Source organism: Centruroides sculpturatus, unplaced genomic scaffold, assembly GCF_000671375.1.
Source record: "Centruroides sculpturatus isolate CEXI.00-Female unplaced genomic scaffold, Cexi_2.0 scaffold154, whole genome shotgun sequence".
NCBI classification, from domain to species: Eukaryota; Metazoa; Arthropoda; class Arachnida; order Scorpiones; family Buthidae; genus Centruroides; species Centruroides sculpturatus.
The window spans coordinates 459,598-476,192 of NW_019384392.1; the positions used below are offsets into that span (position 1 = coordinate 459,598).

At 27.3% G+C, this 16,595-nt stretch overlaps 1 protein-coding gene across 1 annotated transcript in view; it reads left to right on the forward strand.

Annotated features, from left to right (window-relative positions):
• Window positions 1–16,595, forward strand: part of LOC111618247 (nuclear pore membrane glycoprotein 210-like) — a 107,054-nt gene that overhangs the window by 52,958 nt on the left and 37,501 nt on the right. The window contains exons 13-23 of the mRNA XM_023359733.1: window positions 5,103–5,243; window positions 5,879–6,046; window positions 7,633–7,773; window positions 8,409–8,576; window positions 8,651–8,759; window positions 8,841–8,921; window positions 9,905–10,047; window positions 10,125–10,236; window positions 13,017–13,076; window positions 14,786–14,832; window positions 14,900–14,973. Of these exons, the coding sequence (XP_023215501.1) occupies window positions 5,103–5,243; window positions 5,879–6,046; window positions 7,633–7,773; window positions 8,409–8,576; window positions 8,651–8,759; window positions 8,841–8,921; window positions 9,905–10,047; window positions 10,125–10,236; window positions 13,017–13,076; window positions 14,786–14,832; window positions 14,900–14,973 (1,244 nt within the window). The remainder of the gene's footprint in view (window positions 1–5,102; window positions 5,244–5,878; window positions 6,047–7,632; window positions 7,774–8,408; window positions 8,577–8,650; window positions 8,760–8,840; window positions 8,922–9,904; window positions 10,048–10,124; window positions 10,237–13,016; window positions 13,077–14,785; window positions 14,833–14,899; window positions 14,974–16,595) is intronic.

A 16,595-nucleotide genomic window follows, 5' to 3' on the forward strand; every position in this document is an offset into this window, starting at 1 on the left:
CGTAGTTTTATCCCTTCATTTTCAGAAATTGCTAATCCATTAACGGAATTGACCAAGAAGAATAAAAAATTCACGTGGAGTCAAGAATGTCAGGATAGCTTTGAGAAATTAAAGTATGCTATTGCTAACTCACAGATCCTTACCCACCCTGATTTCAAAGAACCATTCTATCTACACACAGACGCTTCTGATAAAGCTGCTGTCGCAGTCCTCGAACAACAACGTAGTGGGGAGTTAGCCCCAATAGGGTATTATAGCTAAAGGTTTCGGGGGGCTGAATTGAATTATTCGACCATAGAAAAGGAATGTCTGGCGATAGTCTTAGCCTTGAGGCACTTTAAATATTTAATTTTGGGGCAAAGGATTATAATATTATCTGATCACAAACCATTAGTTTTCATGGGTAACATTCAAAATGGTAGTCGCAGACTAACCCGTTGGGTTATGGAACTTATGGACTATCAAATTGAAATACAACACATAAAAGGTGTTGATAATGTTGTTGCAGACTTTCTGTCCAGGAATGTGAATGGCGTGAATCACATAGAGGTAGGATCTGGAAGGGAGGAGATCCCGAGCAGGTATGAAATTTGCCAGTCACAGGACTGTGATAGTGTATTTGGTCCTATAAAAAGAGACATACTACGAAGTAATGGTTACGATAGGATAGGTATTGAGGCGTCTGAGTATGTGGTAATGAATGATTGTTTGTACAAAAAGGGATACTTGAAGTCCCGTAACCAATACATTGACCAAGTGTGCGTGGGGGAAAATTTAGCAAAAGATCTCGTGAGAGCGATCCATAAAAACCAACTCTCGGGGCATTGGGGGGTATTAAAAACCGTTAAAAATATAGAGAGAACGTACTTTATAAGGAACCTAAGGTGTAAGGTTGAGGAGGTAGTAAGAGACTGCGAAGAGTGTCAACGGTATAATATCCACAAGGGTAGGGCCCCATTTCAAGAGAATGAAACAGCTAGCGCCCCTTTTCAAAAGATCGCTGTTGATGTGATAGGTCCCATTCATACGTCAAAGAAGGGAAATCGCTACATACTCGTTATTATCGATGTTTTCACGCGCTTCGTAGAGGCTCATCCGATGAAGGATCAGACGGCATGGTCTGTGAGCAATGTACTTTTTGATGAAATTGTTTGTAGGTTTGGGGCTCCGGAGGTAATAATATCGGATAGAGGCACAAATTTTTTATCATCACTTTTCATGGATTGTTGTAAGTGGTTGGGAAGTAGGCGTAATGTGACGACAGCTTATAGACCGTGTGCTAATGGTATATGTGAGAGGGTTAATAAATCCCTAATCGATATGATCGCGAAGTCATCAAGTGATGATGGTGCGGAATGGGATGATCTAATCCCATCTGCCTGCTTCGCGTACAATAATTCTTATCACTCCACCACCAATGAGTCGCCAGCATTCCTTTTATTTGGGACTGACCCAAGGGCTCCGAACATCGATTACATCCCTAGATGTATGACCACGGATGAGCGTAGATCATTTCTCATTACAAAGTTTCGCGTTTTGAGAGAACTAGCGGAGCATCACGCAAGAAAGAAAAATCGGAAGAGTCGTGACTTTAGGAATAAGGGAAGAGAGTTAATGAGATTTAATGAAGGTCAAAAGGTATGGGTGAAAAGAAGTGGGGTCAAGAAGAAGTTTTCTGACAATTATGCGGGCCCGTTCCGTATCACCAAGGTGATAAATCCCACAACTTACCGCGTGGAAGGTTGCAATCGTGGGGATGTGGAAACGGTCCATGTTGACCGTATTAAACCTTGCTATGGGTGGATAAAACCTATTAAAAGGAGGTTAGGAAGGAAGAGAAACGTAAGAGAGGTGATAACAGAAGATGAGGACGAGATTCTTGATCAACGTGTGGTTAGAAATAAGTGCATTGGTAAACGTTCCCATGACATTAGTGGACCTGAGGGGGGTGAACCGGAAGGGATGACGTGTAGTGAGAGGCCGTATAATTTAAGGGGAAGAAGGCCAGACTTCCGCAAATTACATTTTGGGAAGTAGTCTTTGCAGGGGAGGTATGTAGTGCTACGCTACTTTGGTTTTTTATTTATGTACTCTTCCATTTTATTATAATTTGTGTAAATGAATTTCCACGTGTCAAGAACTATGTTTTGTTTTCTTTGTGTGATTGTACGCGGAAGACTATGTCAGGTCACTCCTATTGCTGCGCAAGGGGGGGGCGGACTGATTGGTGGAGAACAAAAGGTCACGTGAAGAGGGGTATAAAAGGAGACTGTCTCGTGTGTGCAAGAACTCTCTCTCTCTCTTTTCGTGTTGGAATGGTGCTACAAGGACGGACGGACGAGCGAGCAGAGACGTGCAAGGAGATCGGACTGAGAACAAAGGAGTATAGTAGCAACACGTGTGTACCACCATGTAAATGATTGTATATAGAATTAAGTCGTTTTAGCTTAGAATTTAGAAGTAAGTTTTTTTTTCTCTTTGTATTCACAATATCTACCTACCTATGTAAGGCAGACCGATAATGGAATGAATTACGAATTGTTATTAAAAGAAAATTTCATTCAAAGTGCCATTGTACAGTCCTCATTTGTTTTTGTTTTCTTACACCCATAATCAATATATTCCGATATATCTGATTATTATACACTTGTATATTGTATCTTATGCTTTATTTTTCTATTAAACTTATTATTTAGTTAACATGTCAACCTGTCATTATTTGGAGTAAGGATCACCCTATCGGCTTACCGATTGCGCTCCCCACTCGAATTATAGTCCTCCTATTTTAAATAGCCATCCAATGACGTGAGCGGTCTTCACCAAACCATTGCTGTTAAAAGGGGTTTAGACTACTCCCCTGGCTTCTCACATTAGAATATATCGGAATTCATTTTTCTGTTGAAACATTTTTAATATTAGAGGACACCACTAGATGTATAAACCTGTCTTTCATAAAATTTTTGTGTCTTTCTTATGTACTTAACTGCTTTCCTTATCTGATATCAGCAAAAGCATCTTCCAAAAACACTGAAAATTTTTCTCGGGTGCTTAGTGCTGAACCTTGCCTAATTGCAAATAATGAATTAATTTTAATTTTGTGTGTGTAATATATTAAAGTCTTACTTACTGTTCTATTGTATTGTAAGAATATTTTAAAATCACTCAAAATCAGAAGTTTAAATCGCGTCAAATTGTTTAATTTTTTAAAAATTTTGTTTTAGTGTTTTGACAGTTAATACAAATGTTTGCTTTTATTGACAGTTGCAGGTCAATTTTAAAACTAATATTAATTGTTTATGTGAAGAATTATTATAAAATGCAACACCGAGGAGAGCATTGCAAAACTCCAGGGATCAAACTGTCCCTAATATAATATACTGCCAGATCAATCAGCATTTTTAAATTTTAAACATTTTAAGATTTTAAAAATGCTTTATTATAAATTTGAGAGAAAAATCTGCAATACTCTTGATAATGTAAGATCAATTTAAAAATTTTCCCAAAATATTTTAACCCTTTCTGAACCCCAACACAATTATCGTTCACCCTCTCAATTCAAGGTAAGGTGTTAATGAATTGATTTTCAAAAAATCAGAACGAAGTGCAAAAATTGATAAATAATACTAATAAATTACAAATATTTATTTTATTATTATTATTATTATTAATTTTTATTGCATAACAAAACATAATTTCCTATTTATTTCCAGTATATTAAAATTTTATAAATTTATTAAGGTATAAATTTATACTTCTGTAATGGACTACAGAATTTATTAACAATCAAAAAATAAATAAATAATGGCTTTTTTCACCATTTTGAAGCCATATAATTTTATGGTTGTGGATTAATAACAGAATAAACTACTTTTTATGTAAAAGTGTTTAATATTATAGCTTTTATTTTTAATAATTTAGCAATTATAAAAAGATGAAATTGTTAATTAGAATAAAAAAAACAACTAATTAAAAATTTGTTTGCAAACTTTTAAAAGTTGAAATGGTAATTTATTAGAATGTTCACTTCGAAATAGCTAAATCAATCAGTAAAAATATATAATTTAATTGTTTTTCTTATATATAGTTTTTTATGTTGTGTAGTAATGTTTTTTAAACAGTTACCCGGTATTTACAGTAAAAGATATAAAATGCTTACATCACTTGTGGTCGGCACAACATTTTGCATCTGTTGTTATGATTTTCCTTGAAAGTACTATACTGCAAGTGTGTTTTTCTCTCTCTCCTGTTAATTTTCTGCACTTTGATACATAGTTTAATAATTAGTTTAATAGAAATAAAGTTGGAAAACAAATATCATTGATTTTGGTAATTTTATGGCTTAAAAACTGGCAACATTGATCATACCTGTAGTAATACTGTAGTATGTTATAATTTTGAATATTAACTAGGTAGCCTGATCGATTTTTTTTACATGGGAAAAAAACACTTTTTATTTGAAAATTTTTACATTTAATTTTTTGTTAAAATTATGTTGCTGTTTAAAAATAGTTGCTCTTTTTGTTGAAAGATTGTTTTTAAAATTCATATTTCTAAGTCAAGAGTTCTTCTTTTTTAAGCAGGGTACAGTAATATTTGTATATCAGACAATATTCTTTGTTGATTTTATGCTACCTTGTATTTACTAGATTTACATACAAATAATAATGATAAATGATGATAAAAGAAAAAGCTCATGTTTAATTTATAAATTGCTAATTTTTTTATTACATTGAAGTTGTGGATCCTATCAAACATTTTTATACAGGATATTTGTACTGTACTTTTTGGCACAGTCTTTGGAATGTATCAACTGTGCAAAAAGAGGGATAGATGTACTCAATGTTTACAGTAAGTAAATTTCTGTTTTATTATGTCAATATTCCATACTGTAAGAAATGTGAGGGTCAGGGAATTTGGACAAAAGTTGATCAGGGAAAGTCATGGAATTGAAAATAAAAATTTGAGTAGGAATCCTGAATATATTGCTAATATTTAGTAATGTATTAAGATTTTAAAACAAAAATTTTTTGAAATTTGAAGACTATTTAAATGAATAAATTACTTTATAGAAAAATATTTTCACTTTTAAATATTTTTTACAGAATGGCAAACTACTTAGGATTTTATCACCTGTCAGTGGTTATCAGGAAGTAACAATATATCAAGCTGTTCGTGTCTCTCCATCAGTTGTTCTGTTGCCATGGAATGATCATATACAGCCAAAATATTTTGTTGTTTTAAAAGTAAGATTATCTTTTATTTCAGTAAGGAGTAAATTATTGAAATTCATTACATAGTTTTCAAATACTGATACAGAAGTTAACAACAACTTAAATTAATATTGATCACAATTTTCTAATTAGTTATTTGAAATAATGTGTGGAGAAAGTCTTCTTCCATAAAAATTGAAAAATAGTGATTTTTAATAAGTAAAAATATTGTCAAAAAATTTAAGATATGATTTTTTTTTTATTGATAATGTTATTAAGTCAATTTTGTTGCATTTAATAATCTGATATTAATATTTGGGAATGGAATCTCTGGATGTCAGGTGTGGTGGTGAGAAATTGCTATTCTTCTTTCTTCTGATATTAAAAAACATTGCTTCTATGTATTATAAAAACACTTACGTAGTTTGAATGAAAACATTGTCTTTTAATATACAATAACATATTAATGCCTTTCCATAACATTATTATTATTATTATTATTTCTTTAAATTGTTAGTTATAAAATTTTCTTTTATATATTGAGACTTCATAAAAATTATTTTGGATTATGTAGCCAAATATGTGAATAAATAAATCAGAATTTTTGAAAATTATTTTTATATAATCTATATTTTTTTTTATCATTGCTAATTTTATTATTTCTTAAGGCTACTGGAGGAACAGGTTCATATAAGTGGCTATCTTCTAATAATAGTATTGCAAAAATAACTCATGAAGAACATTTAGACAGAATTCAGATAGTTACTCATACTATTGGAAATGCCAGTATAACTGCTGTAGATCTTCAGAATTCACTTTTTATAGATTCTGCAAAGGTGTGATTGTATTTTTTTTCTTTTCTTTTTTTTTTATTATTGTTTNAAGGTGTTAATGAATTGATTTTCAAAAAATCAGAACGAAGTGCAAAAATTGATAAATAATACTAATAAATTACAAATATTTATTTTATTATTATTATTATTATTAATTTTTATTGCATAACAAAACATAATTTCCTATTTATTTCCAGTATATTAAAATTTTATAAATTTATTAAGGTATAAATTTATACTTCTGTAATGGACTACAGAATTTATTAACAATCAAAAAATAAATAAATAATGGCTTTTTTCACCATTTTGAAGCCATATAATTTTATGGTTGTGGATTAATAACAGAATAAACTACTTTTTATGTAAAAGTGTTTAATATTATAGCTTTTATTTTTAATAATTTAGCAATTATAAAAAGATGAAATTGTTAATTAGAATAAAAAAAACAACTAATTAAAAATTTGTTTGCAAACTTTTAAAAGTTGAAATGGTAATTTATTAGAATGTTCACTTCGAAATAGCTAAATCAATCAGTAAAAATATATAATTTAATTGTTTTTCTTATATATAGTTTTTTATGTTGTGTAGTAATGTTTTTTAAACAGTTACCCGGTATTTACAGTAAAAGATATAAAATGCTTACATCACTTGTGGTCGGCACAACATTTTGCATCTGTTGTTATGATTTTCCTTGAAAGTACTATACTGCAAGTGTGTTTTTCTCTCTCTCCTGTTAATTTTCTGCACTTTGATACATAGTTTAATAATTAGTTTAATAGAAATAAAGTTGGAAAACAAATATCATTGATTTTGGTAATTTTATGGCTTAAAAACTGGCAACATTGATCATACCTGTAGTAATACTGTAGTATGTTATAATTTTGAATATTAACTAGGTAGCCTGATCGATTTTTTTTACATGGGAAAAAAACACTTTTTATTTGAAAATTTTTACATTTAATTTTTTGTTAAAATTATGTTGCTGTTTAAAAATAGTTGCTCTTTTTGTTGAAAGATTGTTTTTAAAATTCATATTTCTAAGTCAAGAGTTCTTCTTTTTTAAGCAGGGTACAGTAATATTTGTATATCAGACAATATTCTTTGTTGATTTTATGCTACCTTGTATTTACTAGATTTACATACAAATAATAATGATAAATGATGATAAAAGAAAAAGCTCATGTTTCATTTATAAATTGCTAATTTTTTTATTACATTGAAGTTGTGGATCCTATCAAACATTTTTATACAGGATATTTGTACTGTACTTTTTGGCACAGTCTTTGGAATGTATCAACTGTGCAAAAAGAGGGATAGATGTACTCAATGTTTACAGTAAGTAAATTTCTGTTTTATTATGTCAATATTCCATACTGTAAGAAATGTGAGGGTCAGGGAATTTGGACAAAAGTTGATCAGGGAAAGTCATGGAATTGAAAATAAAAATTTGAGTAGGAATCCTGAATATATTGCTAATATTTAGTAATGTATTAAGATTTTAAAACAAAAATTTTTTGAAATTTGAAGACTATTTAAATGAATAAATTACTTTATAGAAAAATATTTTCACTTTTAAATATTTTTTACAGAATGGCAAACTACTTAGGATTTTATCACCTGTCAGTGGTTATCAGGAAGTAACAATATATCAAGCTGTTCGTGTCTCTCCATCAGTTGTTCTGTTGCCATGGAATGATCATATACAGCCAAAATATTTTGTTGTTTTAAAAGTAAGATTATCTTTTATTTCAGTAAGGAGTAAATTATTGAAATTCATTACATAGTTTTCAAATACTGATACAGAAGTTAACAACAACTTAAATTAATATTGATCACAATTTTCTAATTAGTTATTTGAAATAATGTGTGGAGAAAGTCTTCTTCCATAAAAATTGAAAAATAGTGATTTTTAATAAGTAAAAATATTGTCAAAAAATTTAAGATATGATTTTTTTTTTATTGATAATGTTATTAAGTCAATTTTGTTGCATTTAATAATCTGATATTAATATTTGGGAATGGAATCTCTGGATGTCAGGTGTGGTGGTGAGAAATTGCTATTCTTCTTTCTTCTGATATTAAAAAACATTGCTTCTATGTATTATAAAAACACTTACGTAGTTTGAATGAAAACATTGTCTTTTAATATACAATAACATATTAATGCCTTTCCATAACATTATTATTATTATTATTATTTCTTTAAATTGTTAGTTATAAAATTTTCTTTTATATATTGAGACTTCATAAAAATTATTTTGGATTATGTAGCCAAATATGTGAATAAATAAATCAGAATTTTTGAAAATTATTTTTATATAATCTATATTTTTTTTTATCATTGCTAATTTTATTATTTCTTAAGGCTACTGGAGGAACAGGTTCATATAAGTGGCTATCTTCTAATAATAGTATTGCAAAAATAACTCATGAAGAACATTTAGACAGAATTCAGATAGTTACTCATACTATTGGAAATGCCAGTATAACTGCTGTAGATCTTCAGAATTCACTTTTTATAGATTCTGCAAAGGTGTGATTGTATTTTTTTTCTTTTCTTTTTTTTTTTTTTATTATTGTTTAAATTAAATTTGAAATTTTTTTCAGATCTCTATACAGATTGTTGCTAGTATCAAGTTTTTGAATGCAACTGTTGAAACTGAAATTGGACAATCTGTTATTTTACCATTAGCAATCTATGGGTATGAATCTGAAGGTATGAAAAGTTTTAAAGATTGAAAAATAAATTAATAAAAGCTTGATAATCATTTTATATAATACCTTTTATATTTTCTAGGTAGAATAAAAATGTTTAATAATTGTTCTGAAATACCAATTGAAGTAGATGTTAATTTAGAAAAATTCAGTTATAGTGAAGGTAAGTTTAAAAATTTTTTTTAATTTTTATTTTATTTTTATCACATTTATTTAAAGATATAATTTTGAAGTTTCTGGTGTATTCATTCTGACACTTTATTAATGGACTTATACAACTTACACATTTATTTGAGTTTAAGATATTTTTTCATAAAAATTAGCCCTAAATACTAATGTTTCTTTTTGTTTTAGTAATAAATTTGTTAAATAAAATTTTAATTTCAAGATAATAGTAATAACTAGTAGTTTTTAGTTGTATAAGAAAATGTTTTTATAATTTAATTTAATGCACTGACATTATATTTGCATCAACATTTTTCATTGAGTATTTCATAGATTATTTTGCAATTCATTCCAGATGTTCTATGACATGTCTCATGGGGAGTTATAAAATTTATATTTAGAACTGTTTATTAAAAATTAACAAATGTTGTTTTAATATAATAATGCTTAGTTCTATTGAAATATTACAGATAGCATAAAATATAGGTTTTGCTATTACTATTAATTCCCTGTGGAAATGATTAATATAGTGTTTTCTTCAGAAATTTTTATTGTGTTCATGTATATATTAATATATCTTCATGAGAAATCTGTAATCAGTATTTAATAAATTATATAGCTTTCTCTTATTAATTATAGTAATTTCAGTTTAATTAAGAAATACATTACTTTCATTTACTAGAAAGTAATATTATAGACTTAATGCATTTGTTGAATTATTGTTTTTTTTTAATGTAGTACACTTACACTTACTTGAAGTGTAGTACTTCAAAATCTCATTTTTCTCATCCATCATGTAAAATAAATTATCTATTTTAATATCATTTTGTAATTGTGTACATTTCATTTTACATTTTAAAATTTGTGACATTTTGAATAACTTTTTAACATAATAAAAATATCCATTTTGATTGCTGTTTGTTTGGTTTTAGTTTTATTAATTTTTTATTATAAAAAGTTTAATTATTACAAATATCTTAGGAACAGATATAGTTAGCACAGGCTGTCGTGCTCTTCAGTTTACGTGTAAAGCAATTGGATATTCTGATGTTGTTGTCCATTATGATACAGGTGAAGGAATTATAAATGCAACATCTACTATTGCTTGTCATAAATTGTTACAGGTATTATTATAATTTTTACTTTGAAAATATTACTAAACGTTATAACTTATAGTAAAATATTATAATTATTATTATAGCCAATATATCCTAAGCAGTTTGCAGTGTTGGCTCTTGGTTCTTCAATGGAAGTTGCATTTGAAGGTGGACCAAGACCTTGGCCTTTGGATTTGCAGGGTCATTATATTCACAGTAAGGCAGTATTTATATATATGTCTATTCCACACTTAGAATAAAACTGACATATTTGCAGTGCATACACACCAAAGAAAAATAGAACTATTTTTATTACAAGTGGAAAATTATATACATGAAAATTATGATATAACAGTTTAAATGCATTTGTTAATTTATTTAATAAATAAAATTTCAACAATTCTTGCAATAATTTTGAGAATAGAAAAAATATGCTGCTTATACTGCCCGACATTATTGAGTCAGCTGCAGTTCATTCTTAAAATTTCTTTGAATAATGGAGCAAGCGTCACCACAAACAATTTGAAAATTGGAACAAAGGAAATTCATAGGTTAGACGTGTGTGACATTTTCATAATAAAGATGGAATTATTTTTTCTTCTATATACAAGGCATATTTACTAACTTCAGGGACTGAATTTATTGAAAGAAAATTTTTATATAAATGCACTCCCTGACCTTAGTAAATACACCTTGTATTTGATTTAATGTTATAGTTCATTCTACATTTAGAATAGAACTAATCTTTAATGATACAAATACTTTCTTAAAAATATAATTAATCGTTATAAAGTTATTTTTAAGAATTAATTTAATAATGGCTAGATCCATATTGTACATGTATGAACTTATTATCCTATTGATACATTAAAAGAACTAAAAGATTTACAGCTGAAAGAATACTAATAATATATTTAACTGTGATTTAGGATATGTAATTGACATGTTATAAATGTTCTAAAATAAATATTTGCATAACTATAATAGTTAATTTNAAAAATTATATATTTATATTAGAGTTAGTTAACCTTTTAATCTGAAGTGTAAAATTTTGTAAATATTTTCATTTTAGAAGATGTTCATGTTGCAAGAGTAACTTGTAAGAGTATTGGTGAATCTGTGAGTATTCATTTCTTGTGATTAAATAAATTTAAAATATCCTAAATTACATGATTGTTTTTTCCAGATGTTGGATGTAACAGTCGGCAATCACCTTTCTTTAAAAAATCCACTTCCTGTGGAAAATAAAGCTTCTGTTAGGTAATTATAAATAAATATAATGTTATAACTTATATTTGTGATGTATGAACTTATTATCCTATTGATACATTAAAAGAACTAAAAGATTTACAGCTGAAAGAATACTAATAATATATTTAACTGTGATTTAGGATATGTAATTGACATGTTATAAATGTTCTAAAATAAATATTTGCATAACTATAATAGTTAATTTGTTAAATATAACTTAATCATTTTAAATAGCTATTCATTTATCTAAAAACTTTAAGAAACAATATTTGAGAAGATATAAAGTTTATTTTAGTATTATGAATTAATTTATTAGAATATAGTCTGTAAAAGTTGCATAAATATTTTTTAAATATACATGTGTCCAAAACTTAATGATGGACACAATTACTAGTGATGATAGCTAAAAAGTCACCAAGCCAGTCAGTGACAAGCCTTGACATTTGTGAGTGCTGCATCATAGTTTGAGGTGAATATATTTCATACTGACATGTATCTCTGAGTATTGGTAAACACTTTTCATCCTTTCTCTACCTATTTTTTTTTTTTTTTTCACAAAAGACTTACTTAATTGCTTTGATTTGTTAACTCCTACAAGTTATTGTATATTATCCTATGATAGATACCAAATAATACAGTTATTGCCATATTTGTATGTTTGCATTCATCTACAGTTTTCTCTACTCATGTATCATCCATTTTTAAGTTTTGGACATGTGCATGATTCTTTAACAATTTAATGTGTTAGTAGAATTTTAAAATTTAGAGATTCCAACTATGACAATTACCAAAATTTATATAATTTTTGTAAAATGCTTTTAGAAATCAATTTCTTTTAATAGTGATTATTTACAATATTTTTTTAACTTATCCCATGTTGAATTTTTGTCGATGTTAAGCCTGACAAAAATTACACGTTTTTGAAAAAAATTATCCTGACTATTGTATTGTCTGAAATTATTTTTTTTATTTAACACAAACAAAATAGATATATTAATAAATGTGAAAACAAAAGAAAATTATTTCAGAAGTTAGTTTTAATATAAAAATTATAATGACTAGCGACATCTAGTTTGAAAAATGTTCCGATGCTGAAACAAGATATCTCGGGTCCATCGGTGAACGTCATCGTGTTGTGACCTGAGATATGTCGCGAATACCAGGGAATAGGTTAAAAGTGGCCTTGATATTTGAATTGATTTTTTATAATTTGAAACTAAATTTTGATTTGTTCTTTAGTTTTATTACTCTACCATATGGAAATTGAAAAAGTTATGAATATTTATCTAAAATTCATAAATAGAAGAAACGCTAAAAAAATTCATAGTGCATTTTCACATATTGTAGGAAAAAAATATCACGGCAGAGTCAATCTTGAAGTACTTTGCTACCATGATATGTAAAGTGTTTAAAGACATCTCTGGCAATTAATAAATAAATCCAGAATGATACATACACTAATATGAAAAAGCATGAAGTATGAAGAGATTGAGAATTTGTATTTCTTCTGTTTATGAACTTAAAATAAAACCAGCACAATAAATCTAATTTACTAATAGTGTTTCAGTTCTGCTTTACATTGAATTGGCTGTAAGAAATAAATCTGATAGTTTACAGTTGTTTAGACTCACTCTATTAAGATTTTTTTGAATGTTTAAATTGTTTATATTTTATTATTGATATTTTACACCATTCCTACTTTTGGAATAAATATCTTAATTTTTATAATAAATTCATATTTTCAGTGAGAACAAGTTCTTCAAAAATAACAGAAATTACTTTGTTTGATTCTCAACATTATCATAGTAAGATTTTTAGATAATTAAAAAATTTTAAGTAATAAATCTTTAAGGTATAATATATAACAAATTTATTAATAATGATAATAGATATTGTTAATATAAGTTTAGTTGAGTAGCATAATATCAGTATTATATATTTGTTTTGATTTTTTAATAAGAAAATCATTTATATTGTGGGGAGTGATTTTACATTTTAATTATTTAAAGTTACAAAAATTAACAAATTCCTAAAATATAGATTTCTATTTAATTTATAATTTTGAACTATAGAAAAAAATGTTTGTTTATTGTTAAATCANAAATAGATATATTAATAAATGTGAAAACAAAAGAAAATTATTTCAGAAGTTAGTTTTAATATAAAAATTATAATGACTAGCGACATCTAGTTTGAAAAATGTTCCGATGCTGAAACAAGATATCTCGGGTCCATCGGTGAACGTCATCGTGTTGTGACCTGAGATATGTCGCGAATACCAGGGAATAGGTTAAAAGTGGCCTTGATACTTGAATTGATTTTTTATAATTTGAAACTAAATTTTGATTTGTTCTTTAGTTTTATTACTCTACCATATGGAAATTGAAAAAGTTATGAATATTTATCTAAAATTCATAAATAGAAGAAACGCTAAAAAAATTCATAGTGCATTTTCACATATTGTAGGAAAAAAATATCACGGCAGAGTCAATCTTGAAGTACTTTGCTACCATGATATGTAAAGTGTTTAAAGACATCTCTGGCAATTAATAAATAAATCCAGAATGATACATACACTAATATGAAAAAGCATGAAGTATGAAGAGATTGAGAATTTGTATTTCTTCTGTTTATGAACTTAAAATAAAACCAGCACAATAAATCTAATTTACTAATAGTGTTTCAGTTCTGCTTTACATTGAATTGGCTGTAAGAAATAAATCTGATAGTTTACAGTTGTTTAGACTCACTCTATTAAGATTTTTTTGAATGTTTAAATTGTTTATATTTTATTATTGATATTTTACACCATTCCTACTTTTGGAATAAATATCTTAATTTTTATAATAAATTCATATTTTCAGTGAGAACAAGTTCTTCAAAAATAACAGAAATTACTTTGTTTGATTCTCAACATTATCATAGTAAGATTTTTAGATAATTAAAAAATTTTAAGTAATAAATCTTTAAGGTATAATATATAACAAATTTATTAATAATGATAATAGATATTGTTAATATAAGTTTAGTTGAGTAGCATAATATCAGTATTATATATTTGTTTTGATTTTTTAATAAGAAAATCATTTATATTGTGGGGAGTGATTTTACATTTTAATTATTTAAAGTTACAAAAATTAACAAATTCCTAAAATATAGATTTCTATTTAATTTATAATTTTGAACTATAGAAAAAAATGTTTGTTTATTGTTAAATCAGAGTTTATCTTGCATTAAAATTTCATGTTTAAAAAATACTTTGTTATAAGATTACTATTAAATAATTCAAATTATCATCTAGCATAAGCTATATAAAATAATTGCAAACTTATTAATATATTATTATAATATGCTATGTTTGTAAAAAATTTTGGTTAGCATAAGAGCATTTGCATTTATATTATCAAGAACAAAAAAATAAGCTTATTTAATAAATTAAAAATTATATATTTATATTAGAGTTAGTTAACCTTTTAATCTGAAGTGTAAAATTTTGTAAATATTTTCATTTTAGAAGATGTTCATGTTGCAAGAGTAACTTGTAAGAGTATTGGTGAATCTGTGAGTATTCATTTCTTGTGATTAAATAAATTTAAAATATCCTAAATTACATGATTGTTTTTTCCAGATGTTGGATGTAACAGTCGGCAATCACCTTTCTTTAAAAAATCCACTTCCTGTGGAAAATAAAGCTTCTGTTAGGTAATTATAAATAAATATAATGTTATAACTTATATTTGTGTATAACAATAATATATTTAGTTTTATATAACATAAAACTTTATTCTAATATAAATACAGCCTAATTTCAAATTACTTTAAAACTACAGTAGAGCATCAATTATCCGACCCCCGATTAACCGTCACATCGGTTAACCAACCATTCTAGTAGGCAAATTTCAAATGTCCGCTAGTGATGTGGCACTACAATATTTGGCTATGTCTTGGCTACTTTAATATTATTTTTGTTAAATTTTTGCATGTTTTAGCTGGCAACACTGGCTTGATCATGAAAGTGAAACCAGTATTTAAACAAGGCTTAATTTTCTAATTATGAGTGGTTGTTTGTTTTGTGAGCAATAAAATAATTTAAAAATAATTTTTAACGATACAATAGCGACGATTATTATTTTAAAAAATTTTTGTTAGGCTTAACATCGATGAAAATTCAACGCAAAGTAGGTTAATAGCGATATACTAATATACTAATTACATGGGATATACTAATATACTATACTAATAATGTATTTTTTTCATTCTTTTCAGTTATCTGATTTTTTTTCAGTTATCTGACCAATCCGAGTTCCCAATTGAGTCGGATAATCAATGCTCTACTGTACTTTATTTTTTTAAATAACCAGAATTCATCATTAAAAGTAATATAACAAATATAATGAAATTTGTTTAGCATCTCTTTAAGTAATCCAAAATTTTGATGACTACAGTAGACCCCTCTATAACACGGGTTCATATAGTTCAGATTCCTATATCACAGTGAAAAAATTGCGACAGTATTCGTACAAACACGCTAAAAAAAACTCGTATAATTCGATTAAATGTCATCGCCGACTCGTGTCACAACAGGGTTGGTCGAATCTAGATCAATAGCAGATATTGTACAAACCGTTGAGTTCAAACGAGCAGCAGACCTACTAAAAATCATTTATTATTTAACGTCCATAAAAATTATATTTATATTAATGATGTCTCCAAAGTTCAGCAAATTTTTCGCAAAAAAATAATTTATCGGGAAGCATGCAAGCGCCATTCGATGACAAACTCCATGACGAAAACAAGCTTAAGCAATGGCGTCGTCGAACAGTTCACACTCGGTAAGTAATCCTACAATTTTTTGTTCATAGCATAATTTATATGGATTATTCCCAAAAAATTATACGTATTTTGGAAATGTTGAGTCGAATTAGTCTAGAATTGATTAATTTTATGGAAGAAAACCTTTCAAACAGCCGTAGTCTGTAAACTGCATACGTGCCGGACTGTGATTGGCTCATGTATTCAAGGACTCGTAAAACATCAATTTCATAAAGAACGGAACGTATCTACCGTGTTATAGGGGGTCGACTGTATTTATAATTTTTATAATACAGTAAGACCCTGCTTAATGTGAGAATACATTCCTAGACAACAAAGCACTAAATGAAACAGCATTAAACAAGGACAGTTTAATAACTGAGAGATGATTTTATTGCATAATATGAATAAAATTTTTATTCTGTTGTAAATACAATCAACTGTTGAATTATTTCTTTTAGTAAACTTGATATGTCTACATTTTCTTTGGATATGATGTCTGAAGAAATTTA